The 18958-nt window shown below is 37.7% G+C and overlaps 4 protein-coding genes across 10 annotated transcripts; 1 reads left to right on the top strand and 3 right to left on the bottom strand.

Annotated features, from left to right (window-relative positions):
• The first annotated feature begins 123 nt into the window (after nucleotides 1-123).
• LOC18047744 (protoheme IX farnesyltransferase, mitochondrial) lies at nucleotides 124-3377 on the top strand. 2 transcript variants are annotated; one of them, XM_006445388.2, is made up of 8 exons: nucleotides 124-521; nucleotides 601-730; nucleotides 808-945; nucleotides 1057-1190; nucleotides 1659-1784; nucleotides 1992-2095; nucleotides 2437-2849; nucleotides 3006-3377. In XM_006445388.2, exons 1-7 carry the CDS (start codon nucleotides 295-297, stop codon nucleotides 2820-2822), a joined length of 1245 nt encoding a protein of 414 aa, XP_006445451.1. In that variant the 5' UTR covers nucleotides 124-294; the 3' UTR covers nucleotides 2823-2849; nucleotides 3006-3377. The 2 variants fall into 2 exon arrangements, with proteins under 2 accessions (XP_006445451.1, XP_006445450.1); XM_006445387.2 differs by lacking the exon at nucleotides 3006-3377 and having other exon boundaries at nucleotides 2437-2885.
• LOC18047745 lies at nucleotides 3351-5920 on the bottom strand. Of its 3 annotated transcripts, none has more exons than XR_002906459.1 (6): nucleotides 5381-5790; nucleotides 4951-5049; nucleotides 4638-4682; nucleotides 4038-4175; nucleotides 3480-3952; nucleotides 3351-3370 (listed from the first exon to the last, which is right to left on the bottom strand). XR_002906459.1 is itself a non-coding variant. In XM_024188497.1 (6 exons), exons 1-6 carry the CDS (start codon nucleotides 5892-5894, stop codon nucleotides 3605-3607), a joined length of 969 nt encoding a protein of 322 aa, XP_024044265.1. In that variant the 5' UTR covers nucleotides 5895-5920; the 3' UTR covers nucleotides 3465-3604. The 3 variants fall into 3 exon arrangements, 2 of the variants coding, with proteins under 2 accessions (XP_024044265.1, XP_006445453.1); XM_024188497.1 differs by lacking the exon at nucleotides 3351-3370 and adding an exon at nucleotides 5834-5920 and having other exon boundaries at nucleotides 3465-3952; nucleotides 5381-5658; XM_006445390.2 differs by lacking the exon at nucleotides 3351-3370 and having other exon boundaries at nucleotides 3465-3952.
• On the bottom strand, nucleotides 5920-13923 carry LOC18047746 (heterogeneous nuclear ribonucleoprotein Q). Of its 4 annotated transcripts, none has more exons than XM_024188495.1 (12): nucleotides 13323-13923; nucleotides 12309-12868; nucleotides 12131-12220; nucleotides 11779-12018; nucleotides 11128-11349; nucleotides 10741-11035; nucleotides 10347-10660; nucleotides 10131-10240; nucleotides 9932-10035; nucleotides 9712-9788; nucleotides 9510-9620; nucleotides 5920-5971 (listed from the first exon to the last, which is right to left on the bottom strand). In XM_024188495.1, exons 1-11 carry the CDS (start codon nucleotides 13546-13548, stop codon nucleotides 9528-9530), a joined length of 2331 nt encoding a protein of 776 aa, XP_024044263.1. In that variant the 5' UTR covers nucleotides 13549-13923; the 3' UTR covers nucleotides 5920-5971; nucleotides 9510-9527. The 4 variants fall into 4 exon arrangements, with proteins under 4 accessions (XP_024044263.1, XP_006445455.1, XP_024044264.1 ...); XM_006445392.2 differs by lacking the exon at nucleotides 5920-5971 and adding an exon at nucleotides 6924-9339; XM_024188496.1 differs by lacking the exon at nucleotides 5920-5971 and having other exon boundaries at nucleotides 6924-9620; nucleotides 9935-10035.
• Nucleotides 13924-14961: 1038 nt separating this feature from the next.
• LOC18047747 (uncharacterized protein At1g28695) lies at nucleotides 14962-17751 on the bottom strand. The gene is made up of 3 exons (XM_006445394.2): nucleotides 17310-17751; nucleotides 16717-17106; nucleotides 14962-15582 (listed from the first exon to the last, which is right to left on the bottom strand). Exons 1-3 carry the CDS (start codon nucleotides 17514-17516, stop codon nucleotides 15043-15045), a joined length of 1137 nt encoding a protein of 378 aa, XP_006445457.2. The 5' UTR covers nucleotides 17517-17751; the 3' UTR covers nucleotides 14962-15042.
• Nucleotides 17752-18958: the final 1207 nt, after the last annotated feature.

Here is an 18958-nt window from a genome sequence, read left to right on the forward strand (position 1 = left end):
TGAAACGGAAGTCCGTTTAAGAAACCAGCCTGTTGTATATCGAAACATTGAAGATTAGCAAAAAGCCAAGGGGTCTTCACGATATTAGCCCAACATAACAGGCACGCACGGCGCACATCACTCGACCCCTCGAAGTCAGAAAACCCCATTGCAGATCGGATTGCTCCCTTAAAAACAAAAAATAAAAATAAAAATAAATAAATAAATAAATGATCTGGAAAATTCATTAGCAATACTCGGTTTCATGAAACCAAGCAAATTCAACTAATCCAGGGTTCACCAGAATACCAAAACATGTGGAGAAACGTCGTCGTCCGACGACTTATATCTTATTCTCAGTCCAATCGGAGTCAACATTCATCGACAGAATTAGGGTTTCTCGTAAACAGAAAATGCCACGGTGTACGATCTTCTTCTTCAGCTTCAGCTTCGGATTCGGCCACCGGTGCAGCTGCTGATCCGTTCTCGTTGATTCGCCATTACGGTCGCTGCTATTGGGAACTCTCCAAAGCTCGCCTCAGGTTCATGTTCATCACTAATCTTAATAATTTTTTTTTTTCAAAAGCATAATTAGACTATTTTGTATTATTGTGTATGCAGCATGTTAGTTGTTGCTACATCAGGAACTGGATTTGCATTGGGGAGTGGAAGTACCATTGATTTAGCTGGACTTTGTTGGACCTGTACTGGCACTATGATGGTTGCTGCCTCTGCTAATTCTCTTAATCAGGTTCGAGGAAGCATCTTTTGTTATGTTATAAAACATGTGGTGCGTTGTTGGTATTTCACTGATTTTTCCCCCCCTAGTTGTTTGAGATAAGCAATGATGCCAAAATGAAGCGAACAATGCGAAGACCTCTGCCTTCTGGCAGAATTTCGGTACGCCATGCTGTCACCTGGGCATCTTCTGTTGGTGTTGCTGGCACTGCTTTATTGGCATGGAAGGTGACCCAATAAATTTTTTTTCAATTGCTGCCTCTCCTTTTCTTTACCATTTGTGTGATTTTCTCTGAGCGGAGAGACTAATAGTGGAGTTTGATGACAAGGTTTTTGCAGGCTAATATGTTGACAGCTGGGCTTGCAGCCTCTAACCTTATTCTTTATGCATTTGTGTACACGCCATTGAAGCAGATTCACCCGGTCAATACGTGGGTGGGGGCTATTGTTGGAGCTATTCCACCTCTTCTTGGGTAATTTCTTCTTTATTTTTTAGGCTTCTTTTTTTTTGTCTTTTTTTTTGCCCCCACGTTTGATTTGGGGTTGACAGTTATGCTTTGATTGTATTAGAGAAAAGTGCTTTTGCACTTTGTATAGCAAGTGCTACCATCTGAATTGATATTTAATGCACGTTTCGAGTTCAATATGTGATGGGACTTCTTCATCCTAATTTGGTACGCTGAGCTTAATGGATGGGATGAAGAATTAGTATCACTTTAGCAATTAAGTTATTAAGAAATGCAGTATTGGCAGAAAGTGGTTAGTTAATGTATTCCTTACACAATTTTGATGAAACCATGGAGATCAGACTGATTGATATAGAATCAGATTGATATTTCTAGAATCATAATTCAACCTGAATTCATACTTTGACGTTAAGTCAAAACATATTAATCATGCATGATGCAGGCTCATGCTTATCTGTTTGTTCTGATTCTCAGGTGGACTGCAGCTGTTGGCCATGTTTCTCTAAATGGAATGATTCTCCCTGCAGCTCTCTATTTTTGGCAAATACCCCATTTTATGGCTCTTGCGTACTTGTGCCGCAACGATTATGCTGCCGGAGGGTATGTATATTTGTCGTAGTAGATGGATTGATTCATGTTTGAAATATTTAGTGAATCCTCACTTGATCATCAGGCAGTACCCATAATAATTTTCTTTGGTATCAGTTCAATGGTTTTGCAGCGATAGTTTTTAAGCTAGTGAAGTCTATTAACAGTGTACTCTGCTCTTAGTGCATATCTCATTTTTATTATGCATTGCCTCTCCAGATATAGGATGATCTCACTTGCTGATGCTTCCGGTCAGAGAACTGCTTTGGTGGCCCTCAGGAACTGCCTGTATCTGGTCCCTTTGGGATACTTGGCCTATGATTGTGAGTTGCATTCTACCAAAGAATGTCTTTCTTTCTTTCATTCATTCATTCATTTTTGGGTAAACATTTATGTGCAGGATTTCATTAGATATCAATTACTATAGAACAAGGATGCTTAATTCACATTAGCTGCAATAAATTTTTTTCTTAACATGTGAACTGCTAAGACCTTTCTTCTATAAACTATATGGAATGAATTGTTTTTCTAGAAATCTGTTTCCTCTTGATTTCTATATCAAGCAGGTTTAATGAAATTGCATGTATATGTTTGATCTTATCTTAGTTTCTTGCAAGGATTGATCCCATTTCACCTTTGAAAACTTAATGTGCTTTGCCCACAGGGGGGGTGACTTCTGGTTGGTTTTGTCTTGAATCATCACTGATCACTCTAGCAATAAGTGCTGCGGCGTTTTCGTTCTATCGAGACCGAACTACTCAAAAAGCCAGAAAGATGTTTCATGCTAGCCTCCTGTATCTTCCAGTCTTTATGTCCGGGCTCCTATTTCACCGTCTCACTGATAACCAGCAATCCCTACCAGAAGAAGATTCAGAGAAGATTGTCGAGCTTTCTTCATCTTCAGAGACTGTCCCCGTTGAGAGTGAAGATATGAATAGGAAAAAGAAGTTGAGTTATTATTCCTCACTTGGCAGACAAGTGCGCGCACCTGTAGCATATGCTTCTGTTGCCCCATTTCCCTTTCTTCCTGCCCCTTCCTATGCTGAATGATTGAGGCTTTGATTTTTATTGGTTGAGGTAGTAAATGTGGGAAGGCAACTTATGCAAGTTTTCTGGGTTTTCTTGAAAACTTGTTCCTTTTCCTTTTATCATAAAAATTTCCTCAATTTTCTTTTCTGGGGGATTTTTCTTGTTGATAATACGCTGTGTGGGTTGGACTCTTTGTATCTGCAGCAACCATGCAGAAGGGAGAACTTTTGATGATCTGCATCATTAGATAATTTGGATCTTAAAACAAATTCCGCTGCAGTCAGTCGCAAGCGTTAAAGCATCCTGGGGATGAGTGAACAATTATTCTGTAAGTCCCATTTATTATTTCAATAATGTATGATCATTTGTCATTCTGTTTCTCTATAAAATTCGACGGATGCCGGCTAGAGAAATGTGTTCTTTGGTTGGGTTGTTCTCTGTCTGTAAAATTCGACGTGCAAAATGCCCCTTCTTGGTTTTTCGTTTTTGAAGGAGTCGCTTTATTGATTCTTTCTTGTATTTCATTAGCTTTACAAAATGGAGGCGGCCCCGGCCCAGGCCAAGCCCACCTTTTGGTGACGGGCAAAGAAACGAGATGTTATTAGAACTTGAAACTTTAACACAAAATGAAAAGATATATGCGTGGTGCTAAAGTACCAAACGAGGAACAAAAACAACCTTGAATTTCGAATTTGATTACTCAAACCAGGAAAGTGCAGGACGAGAACCGCGTTCACTCTACTCAAGACAAAGAGGGCGGTTTTGTAATTGTATATACGTCTATATACGTGTATTGAGTGAGTTTAAAGAGTTGCTTGACTTGTACTGATTCTACGAAATCTCAAGGGAATGGGCTTTTCCAAGACAGACACATTGACATTGCTCCAGACCTCCTGTTTGGTCGGAAGCCGTGCAATTCTCTCAGCAATCGCCATATCTTCGGGAAGAACAATACCAAAGACAGTGTATACTTTTTTCCACTCATTGTGATTAGCCAAGCTGATGAAGAACTCCGGGCCGGAACCAACCCACGCTACCGACCCTCTCCTTATGGTTGAACAGACCTCTAATGGAATTTCTTTGAACGTGATACTGTGTGTTTCAAGCGATCCTTGAATTAAAGCAAATGGAGGGCCGTATCCTCCGGGAGCCTGTCAAGTGAACAGCATTTTTGTGACGACGATAATGATGAGGATATTCGAATAGTGCGTTTCGTAAATGTCAAAAAGGCCTTACATTTTCAATGTGATTCCCTTCTGTATCCCAATGGGTCCCTCGGCTCTCTGCACGATGAAACTGACATCCCACACAATGTCGAGAGGCCAACAGCTCCAGCATATAAGCAACAGATAAGGGGGCACTATCAGGCAAAAGCTGCAAAACCAAAGATCATAAAAGGAAGCCGACCGATACGCAAGAGAGACCCATTCCATTAAGAGAATCATGGTGAGTAGCTGAACTCGAGTATAAGGATAAGAAATAAAGGTACCACTAACAGTAATTAAATGCCAAATATGATACTGTGACATCACAATGTGAACAACAAGAATACTTCAAGCCCATGCAAGTACAGAACGAAGGTCAGGGAGAGGAAAAGAATTCATGATGATGATGATTATGAAACTTTGATTTGTACACCGTGGATCTATTATGGTCAAATGTTTAATAGCAATCATAAAGGCTTGGACGCATGACAAAAGAAGGACCAACAAAGATGGGACTTTTCAGGTTACAGTTAGCAAGTGGGAAATGCGAAAGACGTATATGCAATAGAAGTATTAATTAGCTGCAACTTAAAGATAGTGATGATGCGAATTATCTCTCAAGAAAACTTACTTTCACATGAAGAGTCCCGTATTCAGTCTCTAACCTGACAATGCCCTACAAGGAAAAGTTAATGATAAATATTAGCAAACTGATCTAAGATTAAACCAATAAGCATGTGTTATCAAGATTCGCACAACATAACAAACAGGTCTTTTTACACTATCACACAATATACCAATGTCAAATATATCCACTTTTATGAACCTCTAAATACATGAAATGCAAATTTGGAAAGCTCTAAATCAACCTTTTCATACAATAATTTTACTAGCAAAAAGAAGAAAGGAGAGAGACTTTCTCTTCAAAATTTACCAGATATTACCTCTCCTTTCCCAAAGATTAGACCCGATGTCCACATAACTTGATCACGTGCGTCTCGTGGATTAGGCTCCAGTGCATCTTTCTGCTTCTTCAGCCAACACTAAAGCAAGAAGGAGAGCGAGATCGCATCATCATAATCACCCTATGATGTCCCGTTAGATATTTGTAATAATCAAATCTGAATTTGTACACCCAGACACACTATTAATTAAATTCTATTTCAGCCTGTTAAATTTCCACAATCCAGTAACCATTAACCACCTCCTATAATTACAACGAAAATAAGGTTTTTTCTTTTTCTTTTTTTTTTTAAATTGTTCTTTCCCACCGGAAAAAAAAAAAAAGAAGAAGACGAAAAAGAAGAAGAAGAAGAAACATTTAAAATTAAAAAGACGAGTTTTGATTTAACAGAATTGAAAAGAAAACCACACCTCACCGAATCTAGAGCCACAGGCTTGTTTATCTCCACAAAACACCCAAGAATCACACGAACAAGGCCGATCCTCAGCCTCACACGTGTCCTTACAAGCCATGCAACACTCTTTCGAAGAATTCACCTTGAAATTAGCACCCCATTTCACCGCATCACCCCAGAGCTCCAAATGCTCAATTCCTCTGCAACATCTTTCTTCTTCTTCTTCTTCTTGGTCGCCTCCACTGAATGACAGTGTTGAATCCAAAGATACATGACTAGTGCTTGGTTTATAGCCTACAGAGAAGCAAAAGTAGAACATGAAGAAGGAGATGCAGCCCAACACGAAGATTATTAGAACAGCTAATCTGCTGAGTTCTGAGTCGGTTTGCCTGCGGCCCATATCGAGTGGAGTTCGCAAACCCAGAAATTGACTCTCTTATTATTTGTTTGTATTCATTCAGATTCTCACTCCTCATTCTGCGAGCTTTTAAAACGAAAGGGACTCTGTTTTGAGTGCATGGACCTGTCATAGGCTGACGTCAACTCAACTGACATCCTTCGATTTGTTTAATGTATTCTACGTACTTTTTGACACGTGTCGCATTTCCTGCATATGGGCAGTAGATTTAAAGGAAAATTATATACACTTGAGGCACCAATGAACTTGATAAATACAAAATTCTAGGGCATCTTTATCATTAATTTAAATTTTAAATGTACCTATTAAATATTTTAAGAGTGATGATACAATTATAAATTCTTGGACAAACTTATCTTGTACAAATTGATGTGACAATAATTCATTGGTTGAATGAAAATATAAAATAATATAAATAAATCATGTGGGGCAAGTGATATTTAATTCAACTAATTTTATCATGTCACATCAATTTATATAAAATAAATTTATACAAGAATTTAAAACCATATCATTACTCATATTTTAACTACTCAGGTGAGTGTGAAATTGAAGTTCGCTCTCTAAGAAATCGGCATTTCAACACTTATTGTACAAAGAATAAAAAATTAATTTTTATAAGATAAAAGTTTCAAATTAGTGCTTATCAAACTACAGAATTGGACGTTCACTAAACATTTTAAGTAATTTTACCCCTTTTTTTCTGGATGTTCACTAAACATTTTAAGTAATTTTACCCCTTTTTTTCCCCACTATATTAAACAAATACGCAATCAACTAGCACATGTTGGGTTGATGGAAATAATATGTTCTTTCGTAGCCACTAGTTTCCTGTTTCAACCGCAATCACCGTCAGATCCATGCATTTTAACCTTTCGCGCCGAAGCTTCTTGTGTTAGGTAACGCTAATCGGCAGCAAGCAGTGTGCACAGACCAAAAAAGAGAGAGGAAAAAAAACACTACTCCAGCTGCAAATTACTTTGAGAGCAAAGCTTTTGGTTGGGGGCATATTTTCTGATATGCACACGTAAATCGTTTTTGTTGCTTATTGTCTCGCCGTCATCTGAGTTACGAGTCAAAGCGTGTTTACTCGAGCTAATGCGTAAAATGAAATAAAAGAGACGGTGATTATAAATAATACTTGACCGCCTGTGGCAGCAATAAGATCAATGTTTGCATATAAACGTGTGGTGTTACAAACAGAACAGTATACAAAATAATCCGCCTCCAAGAACATACAGTTCTCAACTATAGTTACCTCAGAGAGTCAAATATTTACAGAGCTGAATTACATAATTGATCACAAAGAGCAGGACTCAAGTATCAAACAAGTTGATAAAAGGGCCGTTAAAAAGAGGATAATATGTAACCAAACACTAAGCCAAGTGGAGAATGCCTGCACAACTAAAAATCATCTATCATGAAAACTCATACAAACAATAAATTAGTACTAGTAAGCTTTAATAACTTCTCTGCGAATTGGGCAATATCACTACTGTATTAATCCTGAGATATCAAAAACACACAAATGAAGACATTCAACAAATTCCTTAACTAAGATGAAAAAATAAATCATTGCAAAACAAGCTAATATCATTTCACCACCAAAAGAAAAAGCAGAAAAATGTTTTAAAAGAATCAACAAAAGATGGGACAGTCAACAAAGAATAGGTTACAACCCTCATGCATATGATGAAAATACAATAAAAGCCAACATAGTGAACAATCTGGAACACAATCAAGTACCCGGAAGTGTTCATTCAAACAATTCTAGAGGAGAACATGAACTTCAGATTTGTTAAAGTAAGAAATGAACCATCAAGGTCATAACTAAACTTCCTTAATTACTATACAAACCATCAAGGACATAAAGAAAAAACAATTACCGTGCACACAAAGACCAACCATTCTATATCATGCAGGAATTAACCAATCAGAGATCTAATAGCAAGCACCTAAATTTTATGCACCATGTTTCCGCTATACCCACTATTTAAAGGACACCTACCGTCATGAATTAAGGTCCTGAGACACAAGTAAACGAAAAATATAGGCTAAACCAACTAAGATAGGTTCCAGCCCACATCCCACAAATATCCTATTTCCAAAGATTGCACTAAGAACTTACACAGAAGAACCAAAAAAATCCAACTCAAAAGACGTGCGTAGCTTCAAACCAATAAGTTAACATCCAATTCAAGGATCTTGTTCCAAGATTTAGTGAAGAAAGATCTTGAGAATAAGTTCAGCAGTCGATAATAACTGATTTTCATTATCTAATGCAGTGAAGCCCGCTTTGATATCATCCACCCTGCGCCTTCTCTAGATATCAAATGAAAAGAACTTTCATCACTACCACACTCCAAAACACACCAAGCATCTGTGGTTTGATGTTAAAAGAACGGAAGTTACAGGACGAGTCCATTGACAATCCACCGAACCACTCATAAACCCAACAGCTGAACATGGGATATCTTTAATCGAGAAATGAAATCATGTGAAAACGAAACAGCAAATGTTAGGAATATATGGCAACAGACCTTCAGTCTAAATGACATCATAACTTGCTGTTGGTGACATAAACATAGGAATTTCAATCTTTCACCAGATATACTTCAAAATGCCAGTTCATAACTCAGAAGACCAAAAATTAAACGCGAGAAACACAAATCTTAGCATATCACTTGAGGAGATGTCAACAAGTAATTGAAAATTAAACAAACACTAGATAGACAAAACAGCTAAGGTGCGAACAATTTTCATGTGTTCTTCTCCTTTAAAATTCAACTTTTGTTTGTCTTTCCATTGTCACTTAGATTGCAATTCCATAAGAAAATCAAAGCTATGCTGAAATGCAAGGAGCATCTATATGCTTCACAAGCCTATCTGTAGGCTAAGCATGTGCAATACCACTTATCAACTTCCGTAAGTGGTACCAAGTGTTAAGATTAAGAAAACTTGTTATGACCATGCAAAATAATACTCATTGATTTCTTCTTACAACCATCAATTAGTTGCTTGTTAACTCGCTTTCATATTTTCATTCAGGCTTGCGGCACTGAGAGCATACGCGGTCCAACATGACTAAATTGCCTTCTATATCTCATTCAGAACTTATCCAGTGAATTCAGCATAGCAAAACATCCAAAAATGTTTTACCATATAGAGGAAAACCTCAATCTCTCATCAAAAGCTGTCCATTAAACAGATTATGCAGATGCCTCCACATTGTCCATCAAGTGGAGTTCTTATACAGAAAATAAAGAAGCAATTCGTACATATCACACACTGAACACTTCTTATTTTCATCTCTAAATGAGGGAAGTTTCCTTACAGCATTAAGACTTGACAAAGTAACCAGTCTGTAGAACCAAGAATGGCCTAAACCAGTGCAGCCCTTCTCTTACTACAAAATGTTTTAAGTTAGGAAACTTCTTCCATAACATATAGAGGCTACTAAGCCCAGCAACTTGATCCCCTCCAAAATGGTTGGAATCCTAATGCGGGAAGCTCCATATAGTCCACACCCTACAGCAGCCTCTTTTGTCATCTCAAATCTGTTCCATAGAAAATTCACTTGTAACCATAGATTCCTTTGTCGTGAACGATATGTCTTTAGGAAACTAGAGAGATGCCAAAGTCTTCGGTGAACCATTGTCTCTCAGTTTACAATACACTAGGAATATTAGATCATTGTATTTTAACATAAAAGAAAATTTTCACTTACAATTCAATTTTTACCACATCAGTAGTATGATCCAGAACCACCACTACCCATGTAACTGCTGCCTCCCACACCACGACCAGGATACATTGATGAGTAAGAGCTACCACCAACCTGCTAAGTGAGACAGAACACAGTCATAAGAAACATAGCAAAGATTGATGATCAAAATTGTCCCAAATCAATAAGGTTTTAAGAGCCATACATCAGATCCACGAGGCATATAATCACTACCATAACTGGAAGAGTACATTCCACCAACATCACCGCCACTATATGAACCTGAAAACCACACAATAGTTTAGAAAAATTTATTAAAAAATAAGTCAAGTGTCTGTAGCAGTTATAACATACTGCAGTACAACTCACAAACAATATATATTTCCATGATATATGGTCAACATCAAGTTATCTAGAAAACATACCACCTCCATAGCCCATGCCCTGACGACTGCTATAAAGTCCGTGAGAATCCTGACTGGAGATTGAGCTTCTGCTGCCACCATATCCTAGATTAGATCTCCCCATTCTGCAACATCAGAAGAAGTGAGTCATCTAAGTAGTGTTGCTGCCTAAAGCAGTAGTATGAACTATAACTGCTTCAACTTCAAATGCATAACAAACCTATCACCATATGCATCCCCATATTGAGGAGCACCTCCACCGAGGTCATAGTCCAGACGAGCCCTTGAGTGGCGAACACCAGGATCAGCGTAACGAGGCGGAACATCATCCTTGGATCAAGTTTTGAAGTGTGTATGTCATAAACAATTTAATAGCTAACTAAATTCTAACAACTGTATGGAATATGTACAAAATTTAAATGAGACTGAAACTAACCACAACAGAATAAGGACGTTTTGACCCAGACACAGTCTCATAATCACGGGCGCGCCCTTCACGGTAACTTGGAGGCGGCCTCTCAAACCTTTGAGCATAGCCATCATCTACATAAGGTCTCCTTGCTGCACCGCGAGAAGTACTTCTTGGCATGTCAGGATAGCCAGAGCCACGGGATGTATACTCATCTCTATAAGGGCGTCTATCAGGAACAACCCTTGAACCATAATCTACTGGAGCTCTACTTCGTGGAGGAGGAACCTCATCTCGGCGACCATATTCTCTCTTTAAGCCAGGCTTTGGGTAAGAAGGAACTGTCAACAATGTGAATAGCATTATACGCATAACAAATCACAGGCTGGTCAATAAATCACGGTAAGGAAATGATGCACACCAGGCGCTCTTCTATCATAGGATCTAGGTGGAGGTGGGGGCATAGGCCTAGCTCTTGCTGTCATCGACATAATAGGACGTCTATCTCTCACAGGAACAGGCCTCTTCACACTAGCTGGAGGGAGACGACTTCCAATCCCCCTTGCACTACGTCCTGGTAAGCTACGTGGTGATGGAAGACCCCATGAGCCCCTTGTTGCCCGTCCAGTCCCACGTCCCGACCGGAAATCACCACGACTAGCATGTTTGCCTTTACCTCTCTGAAGTGGTCTTGACAACCTGGCCCTAACTTTAGCCTGAATCAGGACAAAAACACAAAATAATGATCAGCTGACAGAAACAAAGGCATTACAAGGAAAAGTTACACCAGTAAGAATCAAGATAAAACCTTGTTGTCCCCTTCACCCAACTCAGCATTGTTGATGCTTTTAGCACATGTGACAGCAGCATCATGAGTATCGAATGTTACAAATCCAAAGTCCTTCCTCTTGGCAGATGGCATATTTCGGGCAAGCTCAATCTTAGTGATCTCCCCATAATTCTTTAGAAGTTCGCGGACACGATCTTCATCCCATGAAGCAGGCAGACCATCAACAAATACAGTTTTAACCTGAAATTTGAAAACAAAGTCAGTCTAACTCTCTCACAAGATCATCTGAACTCCAGGTTAAAAAGCACATCAAGATTACACACAAGTATGTGCACAGATAAAACCAACCTACAAACACTTGTATGCATACGTTTTCCAAATTCACAAACAACAACACAATTAGCATAAACAAGCGTTACATTTAAGTTATCAGAACTAATCCCTCAGACCATATCCTCAAAACAGGAAAATATGATTTTGGTGAGCAATACAGTTTATTGCGTGAATCAGAAGAACCAAATCTTGTATTAACTAACCAGTAGCCATACATCATATCCACAGAGCCACAATAACTCCCTGCATTACATTCAACAAGCAGAGAAGGACTATACCAGCAAGAATTGAAACTAACCCAGCAAGCAATGCAGAAGAATCATCCAAAACATTTACCTGAGCCATAATTTCATCGCCCGGGTCAATGAAGGAATCAGCAAAAGAAACCTTTGCTGGTCTATCAACACCAAACAACACATCTCTCTTCTGAAGACGCTTAAAAGCATCCATGGCATCTGAACGAGATGAGAATTCTAAAAAGGCAAATCCTCGATTCATTCCCTCGTTGTTACTATCTTCTACCAAAGTCAAATCTTCAACATTGTCAACTCCATAATGTTTCAGTTTCTCTTTCAACTGAAAAAACCAGTTAAAGGCTAGTCAGGGTATAATGTCTTCTAATAGCCAGTTATCTTTATAATAGAACTTTATGCCTAATTTTTACACCAGGATATACCACAGTACTTACAGCTTCTTTTGTCCATGTCTTACAAATGTTACCCAGAAAAAGAGTGTCGCTATCTTGACTAGGAGTAACACCACATTGTTTGCCATTGATCTGGAATTGAAGTAATTTAGATAATAAAATTTATCAAACAGGAAGACAACTTTAGCCTCTGTCGATGAGAGGGCAGATAAGAATTTACCACAGGATTTTTGAGCTCTGTAACAGCTTGTCTTGCTTGTTCCACAGTTGCAAAACGCAGGAATGCAAACCCCTTATTCTTCTTTGTCTGTGGGTTCATCATCAACCTGACTTCTGTGACCTCACCAACTTGACTAAAAACTTTCCTCAGATCATCCCCAACGACATCCTTATCCAAACCACCAACGAAAACTTCAAACTCCTTACGTTTGCGCCTCTCCTGAAACATTTCATGATGATCATGTTCCTCTGCATCAACCATCTCTGGACGCTCTGCTTCCTCACCAGCATTCTCAACTTCCTCTTCACCTTGTCCATGTTCCTCAGGAACATCTTCCATTTCTCCCTCAGCTAAATCATCCTCTTCTTCCTCACCAACATTCTCATCATCATGTTCATCCTCTTCATTCCCTACTTCCTGAACATCCTCATGTTCTGTTTCCTTGTCATCATAATCCACCCCTCCATATTCTTCAGGTTCGTATTCAGGTTCATTATCATCCAGGTCTAACCGCTCATCCTTTTCATACTCATCTACAGACTCCTTTACCTCATCTTCTTCTGCCATTAAAAACAAAGGCAGACCAACTAGACCAGTCAAGAAAGACTCAAATTGCTTCTTATCCTTTCCAATACTAAAAATCCATAAATTATCTCTCACAAGTCCTAAAGCTACAAAATATTGATTATACTCAAATACTGGCTATAATTTCCATTTGTAAATACACAGTCGAAACAAAAATCTTCTCAAACTATTGGGCCTAAGCAACTTAATGGAGAACCAAAACTGAAGCATTCAGTCACAAGGAAACCCACTAAGAAAAGCACAATTTTTCAAAAATAAGGAAAAAAATCAAAACACTACATAAATCTTTATAGGAAACATAATTTCAAATATTTTTGACAAGGCCCCACAACCCCCAACCCCCCCCCCCCTCCCCGCGCGGGGAAAAAAACAAATTGATAGCGTTCGATCTGAATCAAAATTAAACCAAAGAAAAATCGAGAAACTTACTTTGCGTCGCAGGAACCGAGCCATTGACATCGGATTTCGGTTCATCTTCAACAACAACTGGCTTATTATCATCCTCAACAACCGCCTTTTCTTCTTCCTTCACCGGAACCTCTTCTACTTTAACTGTCTCTTCCGCGACCTCTGCCTGCTGCTTCGCCGTCCCTCTCGTAGCTCTCGCCGTCCTCCTCGGCCCCGCTGCTCCTCGTTTTACTGTTCGCGGTGGCATTATCGCCTTTATAGGAAGAAGAATCCCTAACCTAATTGACAAGAAGCAGATACCCTAGAATTTGATTTGTGAAAAAGAACCCTAATTTCACCAATTTGATGTAAAGGAATGAATTAAGGAGACTAAACCAAAAAAACCCTAAATATAAAGCGAAGCTGGATAATGTGTTTTTGCAATATAGAACTAACTGATTCTTTTCCGTGTTAAAGTCTGAAAGAGAAAACGAGTGTGTAAGTGTTTTATTGACCACCGCTTGATCCGCTGTTGTCGGTAATTGATTTGTGAAGTTTTGGAGAAATTGATTAGGTATCTGTTATGCGTGATACAGAGGATTAAAGCTCGTCAACGATGACTTGGAAACCAATTAATAATCGATTGTTTGGTTTTATGATGTACTTTTAACCTGAAGTATAGGATCTTGGATTTTTGTTCGTTCAGTCACCGGCATTGCAACGCGACACGTGTAAGCAGGAAGTTATAATAAAAAGAAAAATATAGAATTAGAAAAGACAAATTCTTGTCTAAGAATTTTTTTTTTAATGGAATAAAATACAATTGCTATATTTAGCACCAGAATTTAATATTGTCCAGAATTATTTTTTTTTACAAATTACTCACAAATTCATCTAAGAATTAATGTTAAAAAAATTCTAAAAAATTTGGAAGAATAATAGCTCCACCCACAAATTAGTGGGAGAGCAGGCAACTCCCATTCTATATATATTTATCCGTTCAAATCCAGGCCCCAGACCCAGAGTCTAATTTTATACTATAAGAAATAATTAATTTAAATTTGAAAGTTTAAACATAAATACGAAAAAAAATAATTATGTTTTTCTAAAAGAAAATATTTGTGAAAGTTCCCTTTTTTATTATATAAATATTTTTTTAGTAATGCTATTTGTACATAAAAATATAAAATTACACACTAAGAGACAAAACAAGAAACATTTCACTAAGAGACATTTATTTAGTTTAGGCTATGGCTACCGCGGAACTGTTATAAAGTAGAGAATGAATCACAGTCACGAGTACGAATCACAGCCACATACGCAAATAGATAAATAGTAAAAAAAATTATGATAATTTTAATCGTGTGGTTATAAAAGTGTGATCTACCTTAGAGAATTTGATCGTGTAGTTATGAAAGGGTGCTCTATTTTAGAGCAATTCCAACATAGTCAGAACCTATAACTTATTATATGACAGACAGTCCACAAAAATAACATTAAAAAATCATATAAACAAAATTGACTTTTTATTGATAATACTATGTGTAAATTGAATAAGATGATTGTTTAAGGCACAAGAAAATGATTAAATAAATAAACAAATAATGTTAAAAAATCGACTATAACAAATCTTGTACTAATCATAAAAATCTTGGGTATGCTAAAGTAGAGAGAGATTGAATTGATTTTTTTTTTTTTTCACAAAGAGATTCAATTGATCTAATAAATTAAAAAAAGAAAAAGAAAAAATAATATCCATTTTCTAATTAGAAGTGTTGTGTTCCTGTTTCCAGGAATTTTTACAAGCGTTGTGCGGGGACCACCGATAGGTCATGGTTTTGTTACGACCCATGGTTGGGTATTTAGCTTTCAGCGCCGTGAAACGCTTCCAGTCACGCAGAACAAACTTGAGATCACTGACTTTAGCATCGATATGACGACAACAATTGGAATGCACGGTGGTCACAGACCAAATATTTTTGCTATCCTGACAGAACCCACTGAAATACTGTGTGTCCAGAAATTTAACCCGCATGCCCAATTGCTTAAAGATGCCTTTTCTCATCAACTCCAGCAGCACGTCTTGCTCTTTCATGCCCGTGGAGTTATCCTTCATGCCGTACCATTTGCTGAATAAATCGATGGTTCTGTTGTTTGATCTGATGAAATAGAAGCCTGTGTTGATTAAATTCTTTTGCGATCGCGGGTCCCCGTTGTATTCGTCAACGCTGATTTGGAGATCTTCAGTTTCGTTTTTGTCCAGCATCATAAACGGATTCCTCATCCACATCACGTCAGTGTCCTGCAGTGATTTCCAGTGCCCAAAAGCAATGTATAACGAAAACGGTCTTGTTTACATACATATATGTGTAAATAAATGTAATGTAATGTTACTTAAAATAAAACCCAAGAATTTAATTTTGATGATGTTTCATTGACTAATGTTAATTGCCTCCCGTTCGCCCAAGACACAAGGGAGCCAGTGAAAATCTCAACCAGTATTATCAGGTGCTGCAACACAGAAGTCAAAGTTCAAACTATTATCTATCCTTCAAGTGCAGCACATGGCTAGAAAATGAGAAGACAATAAGGTCAAGGGTACCCGAGTATCTCATAGACTAGAGATGGCAAAGTAACAAACCATGGCAAGAATTTCAAAATTCAATCCTGAATACACGAAAATCAAATCAGTTTGCGTTGCAGACGGTCTCCAAAACAAGTCTTTACAAGTTCAAAGTTTTACGCCGTGGGGATTGTTGACCACGGCAAGTTACTCTGTTTGATGACCACGGCGAGTTGAATCATTGCCTTGTAGACATTTGCTTCAATGGTGAAATTGGACTGTTGACAAATCCCTAGTAATTTTCAGCCCGGCTGCTAACCTAAGACATGAAAATAGTTTCGGCCGCCATAATTACTCGGTGGATTTTTGAAATGAATGGTCAGGAATCTAGATGGTCATGACTCATGAAAGAGTCGCACAATCCATGAGTACCCGACTATTCAGTTAAAATATCTTGGAATTTCATGTGCCGAACAGCCAATCGGCCGATAACTCAACCTTAACTTTTGGAGAACAAATATTAAAATAACCCACTGACATTCCCCCACGTGTCAAGAATCCCCGACTGGCACAGAATCCTCCCCGTGAATGAACTTAAAAAACACCGGGCAAAGACAAAGTCAAAATAATTTAAAACGCCCAACTGCAGTTGATTTTATTAATTAAACCTAACCGCCTGCGGCACCCCCACAACCCCCAACCCCCAATCCCGATCGCAGCATTAACCTATCTTGAACCCCAAGCAACTGAACAACCTTAATTTACAAATCAAAATTAAAAATAATAATTGGCAATTTAGCATTGCATGCAATAATAATAATAATAATAATAATAGTGATATGCAAAAGGAATGTTATAAAAAAAAAAAAATACCGTGAAGATGAAGCTGTATCCACGTTTAAGAACATCAAGCAATAAATTAGTCCTCCTCCACATCATCTTGATGAAATCTTGAGACATGTAAACTTTCTCAGTAGCGAAATCAACGCCGTCCGTCAGTAATCGGTAACAATGCAGACGCTTAAAGAGGCAGCGATCATAGGCCGTCTGATCGACAGCGACAATGAGTAGATTATCGAGCAACGGGCGTGTCCCTTCGCCTAACCAAAAACTCTCCAAGAAGAGATCCAGCATTGTCGTATCAGCCTTAATGCTTTGCTCCACATAAGCCCGGTTCACCACCGCGATTATAACTGTCTTGTTCGGCATTGCCGCTTCTTCCAATGCCAATTCGAGTTCATCTATCGGAAGCTTGATCGTTTTCTGCAAAAAGTTTCTTGTTTTATTTTATTTTTTAATCACTAAATATTAATCTAGACATGCACGCACATAATACTACCGGAATAATTAATTAATTAATTAATGACCGATCATATACCCAAATATACAATAACTGTAATAATCAAAATATTAAAAAAAAATGATGATGATGATGATCACAAATGAAAGTTTATTTGTTCACTTACGAGTCTGGTATGCGGGCAGATGCGTTGGGGTTTTTGGTACGGTAACAAAGGGTTTGATCTCGACGGAGACCAGATGCAAATATAAAGGACCCCTGCGAAGAGAAGAGAGACGATGAACAAATTTCCCAGAGATATTTTGGAATAATCCATCTGGCATAATAACTGTTTCATAGGATTTGGATCTCTCATGCTATTTGCTTCTTTCATGATTCACATATGTAATGTATTTACGCTGTATGTGATCAAAAGACGATCGATCACTGAAGAAAACTGTAAGGTTTTGATGGGTCTAATATTTTCAACGATCTGCTTTGAGAAAGAGAATCAAGGAGAGGAATTAATGACGAGTAGAATGATCATGCAGATGCAATGATGCTGATGAGAAGACTGAGATTGGAGGTCCCATTAAATTCGCATCGCTTTCATTTTAGTTTTGCTTGTATGTATGTATTATTCTTTACAGCTACCTACAATTACAACAAATACACATTATAAATACTTTTTTCAAGCTACGTGTTCTGTAAATTTAGAATTTTGATTAATTTGGAATCTCCAAGTCTTACTCTTTTTTTTTCTTTTTTTTTTACAATTAAGGACACACACACACACACACACACACACACACACACACACACACACACACACACACACACACACACAGATATATATATATATATATATATTTGTGATTCAAAATACCCTTTAGTGCTATATATATTTATATATTAACAATACTTTTGCATTACGGATACTGATTTTGCATGGTCCTTGAAATACACGGTAGCCTCAAATTTAAATTGATATGGAATCAACCTAGTACTTATTTCAATAATCTCAAATACTAATCCGACTATTTATTAATTAATTGTACCAATAGCTAGCTTGTGTAACATTATTCTCATAGATTTTATAAAATCTGTATAAATAGTTAGTTGTTTAAATTTAAAAATTTAATCATCATAATTTTGACAAATCCAAAGGTGGCCAATTGGTTCGTGTTGGCCTCACATGTCTTGATAAGATATTACATCTATGTAGATATTTGTACATGTATTAGGCCAATGCTATGTGACAGTGTCTCACATAAAAGTTGCATCTAAACAATTCAAAATAATTATATATACAACTAAACACACTTGAACTTGTTGGGTGCAATACTTATGTTGATGTATGTCACATATATGTATTGTACGTATTTCGGAATTAGGACGAGTCATATGATATTATCCCAGGTTATTCTGTGGCCAATTCTGTAGCTTAGTTGAAGCTTATCCAAAAACGTACACGAACAGTTAATCCAGCCATGAGAGTATTAGTTTATGGGGAACTATCTGATGATGCCACGCAAGTTGTGGTTATTATTATGTAATTTATTAGTTAGTAATTAGAGTCCCAAACATCTTTGCTTTCAGCTTTGGTCAAACTTTATATATTATGTTGGACACGCATCTTTGTGATTTAATATTTGAAAAAATTTTGCACAAAATTTGGAGTGATTTTCGTAGGGCAAATTCTATTTCCACGGCGGGCACCCCAGAAAATTGGTATGTCCCAAGATAGGAAATTAAAAATTGTTTGGACTTTGAAGGATGTTACTTGTCACTCTCACTTGATTTATGATTATGCTTAAGTGAAAGTTTCCACAATAG

Source organism: Citrus clementina, unplaced genomic scaffold (assembly GCF_000493195.1).
Source record: "Citrus clementina cultivar Clemenules unplaced genomic scaffold, Citrus_clementina_v1.0 scaffold_3, whole genome shotgun sequence".
NCBI classification, from domain to species: Eukaryota; Viridiplantae; Streptophyta; class Magnoliopsida; order Sapindales; family Rutaceae; genus Citrus; species Citrus x clementina.

Bases quoted from the DNA above. Each gene is read 5' to 3' on its own strand.
- LOC18047744 (XM_006445388.2), top strand. From the start codon at position 295: ATGTGGAGAAACGTCGTCGTCCGACGACTTATATCTTATTCTCAGTCC. The intron at 946-1,056 runs GTGACCCAATAA...AGGTTTTTGCAG, and splicing joins CTGCTTTATTGGCATGGAAG to GCTAATATGTTGACAGCTGG. The intron at 2,096-2,436 runs GTGAGTTGCATT...CTTTGCCCACAG, and splicing joins GGGATACTTGGCCTATGATT to GGGGGGTGACTTCTGGTTGG.
- LOC18047745 (XM_006445390.2), bottom strand. From the start codon at position 5,764: ATGGGCCGCAGGCAAACCGACTCAGAACTCAGCAGATTAGCTGTTCTA. The intron at 5,050-5,380 runs GTGTGGTTTTCT...TTCTTGCTTTAG, and splicing joins GTGGCTCTAGATTCGGTGAG to TGTTGGCTGAAGAAGCAGAA. The intron at 4,683-4,950 runs GTAATATCTGGT...TTTTCCTTGTAG, and splicing joins TAATCTTTGGGAAAGGAGAG to GGCATTGTCAGGTTAGAGAC.
- LOC18047746 (XM_024188495.1), bottom strand. From the start codon at position 13,548: ATGCCACCGCGAACAGTAAAACGAGGAGCAGCGGGGCCGAGGAGGACG. The intron at 12,869-13,322 runs GTAAGTTTCTCG...TTTTAATGGCAG, and splicing joins CTCGGTTCCTGCGACGCAAA to AAGAAGATGAGGTAAAGGAG. The intron at 11,036-11,127 runs GTTTTATCTTGA...GTCCTGATTCAG, and splicing joins TGGGTGAAGGGGACAACAAG to GCTAAAGTTAGGGCCAGGTT.
- LOC18047747 (XM_006445394.2), bottom strand. From the start codon at position 17,516: ATGAAAGAAGCAAATAGCATGAGAGATCCAAATCCTATGAAACAGTTA. The intron at 17,107-17,309 runs GTAAGTGAACAA...AACTTTTTGCAG, and splicing joins TCTGCCCGCATACCAGACTC to AAAACGATCAAGCTTCCGAT. The intron at 15,583-16,716 runs GTATTTTTTTTT...AAATCACTGCAG, and splicing joins GATACAGCTTCATCTTCACG to GACACTGACGTGATGTGGAT.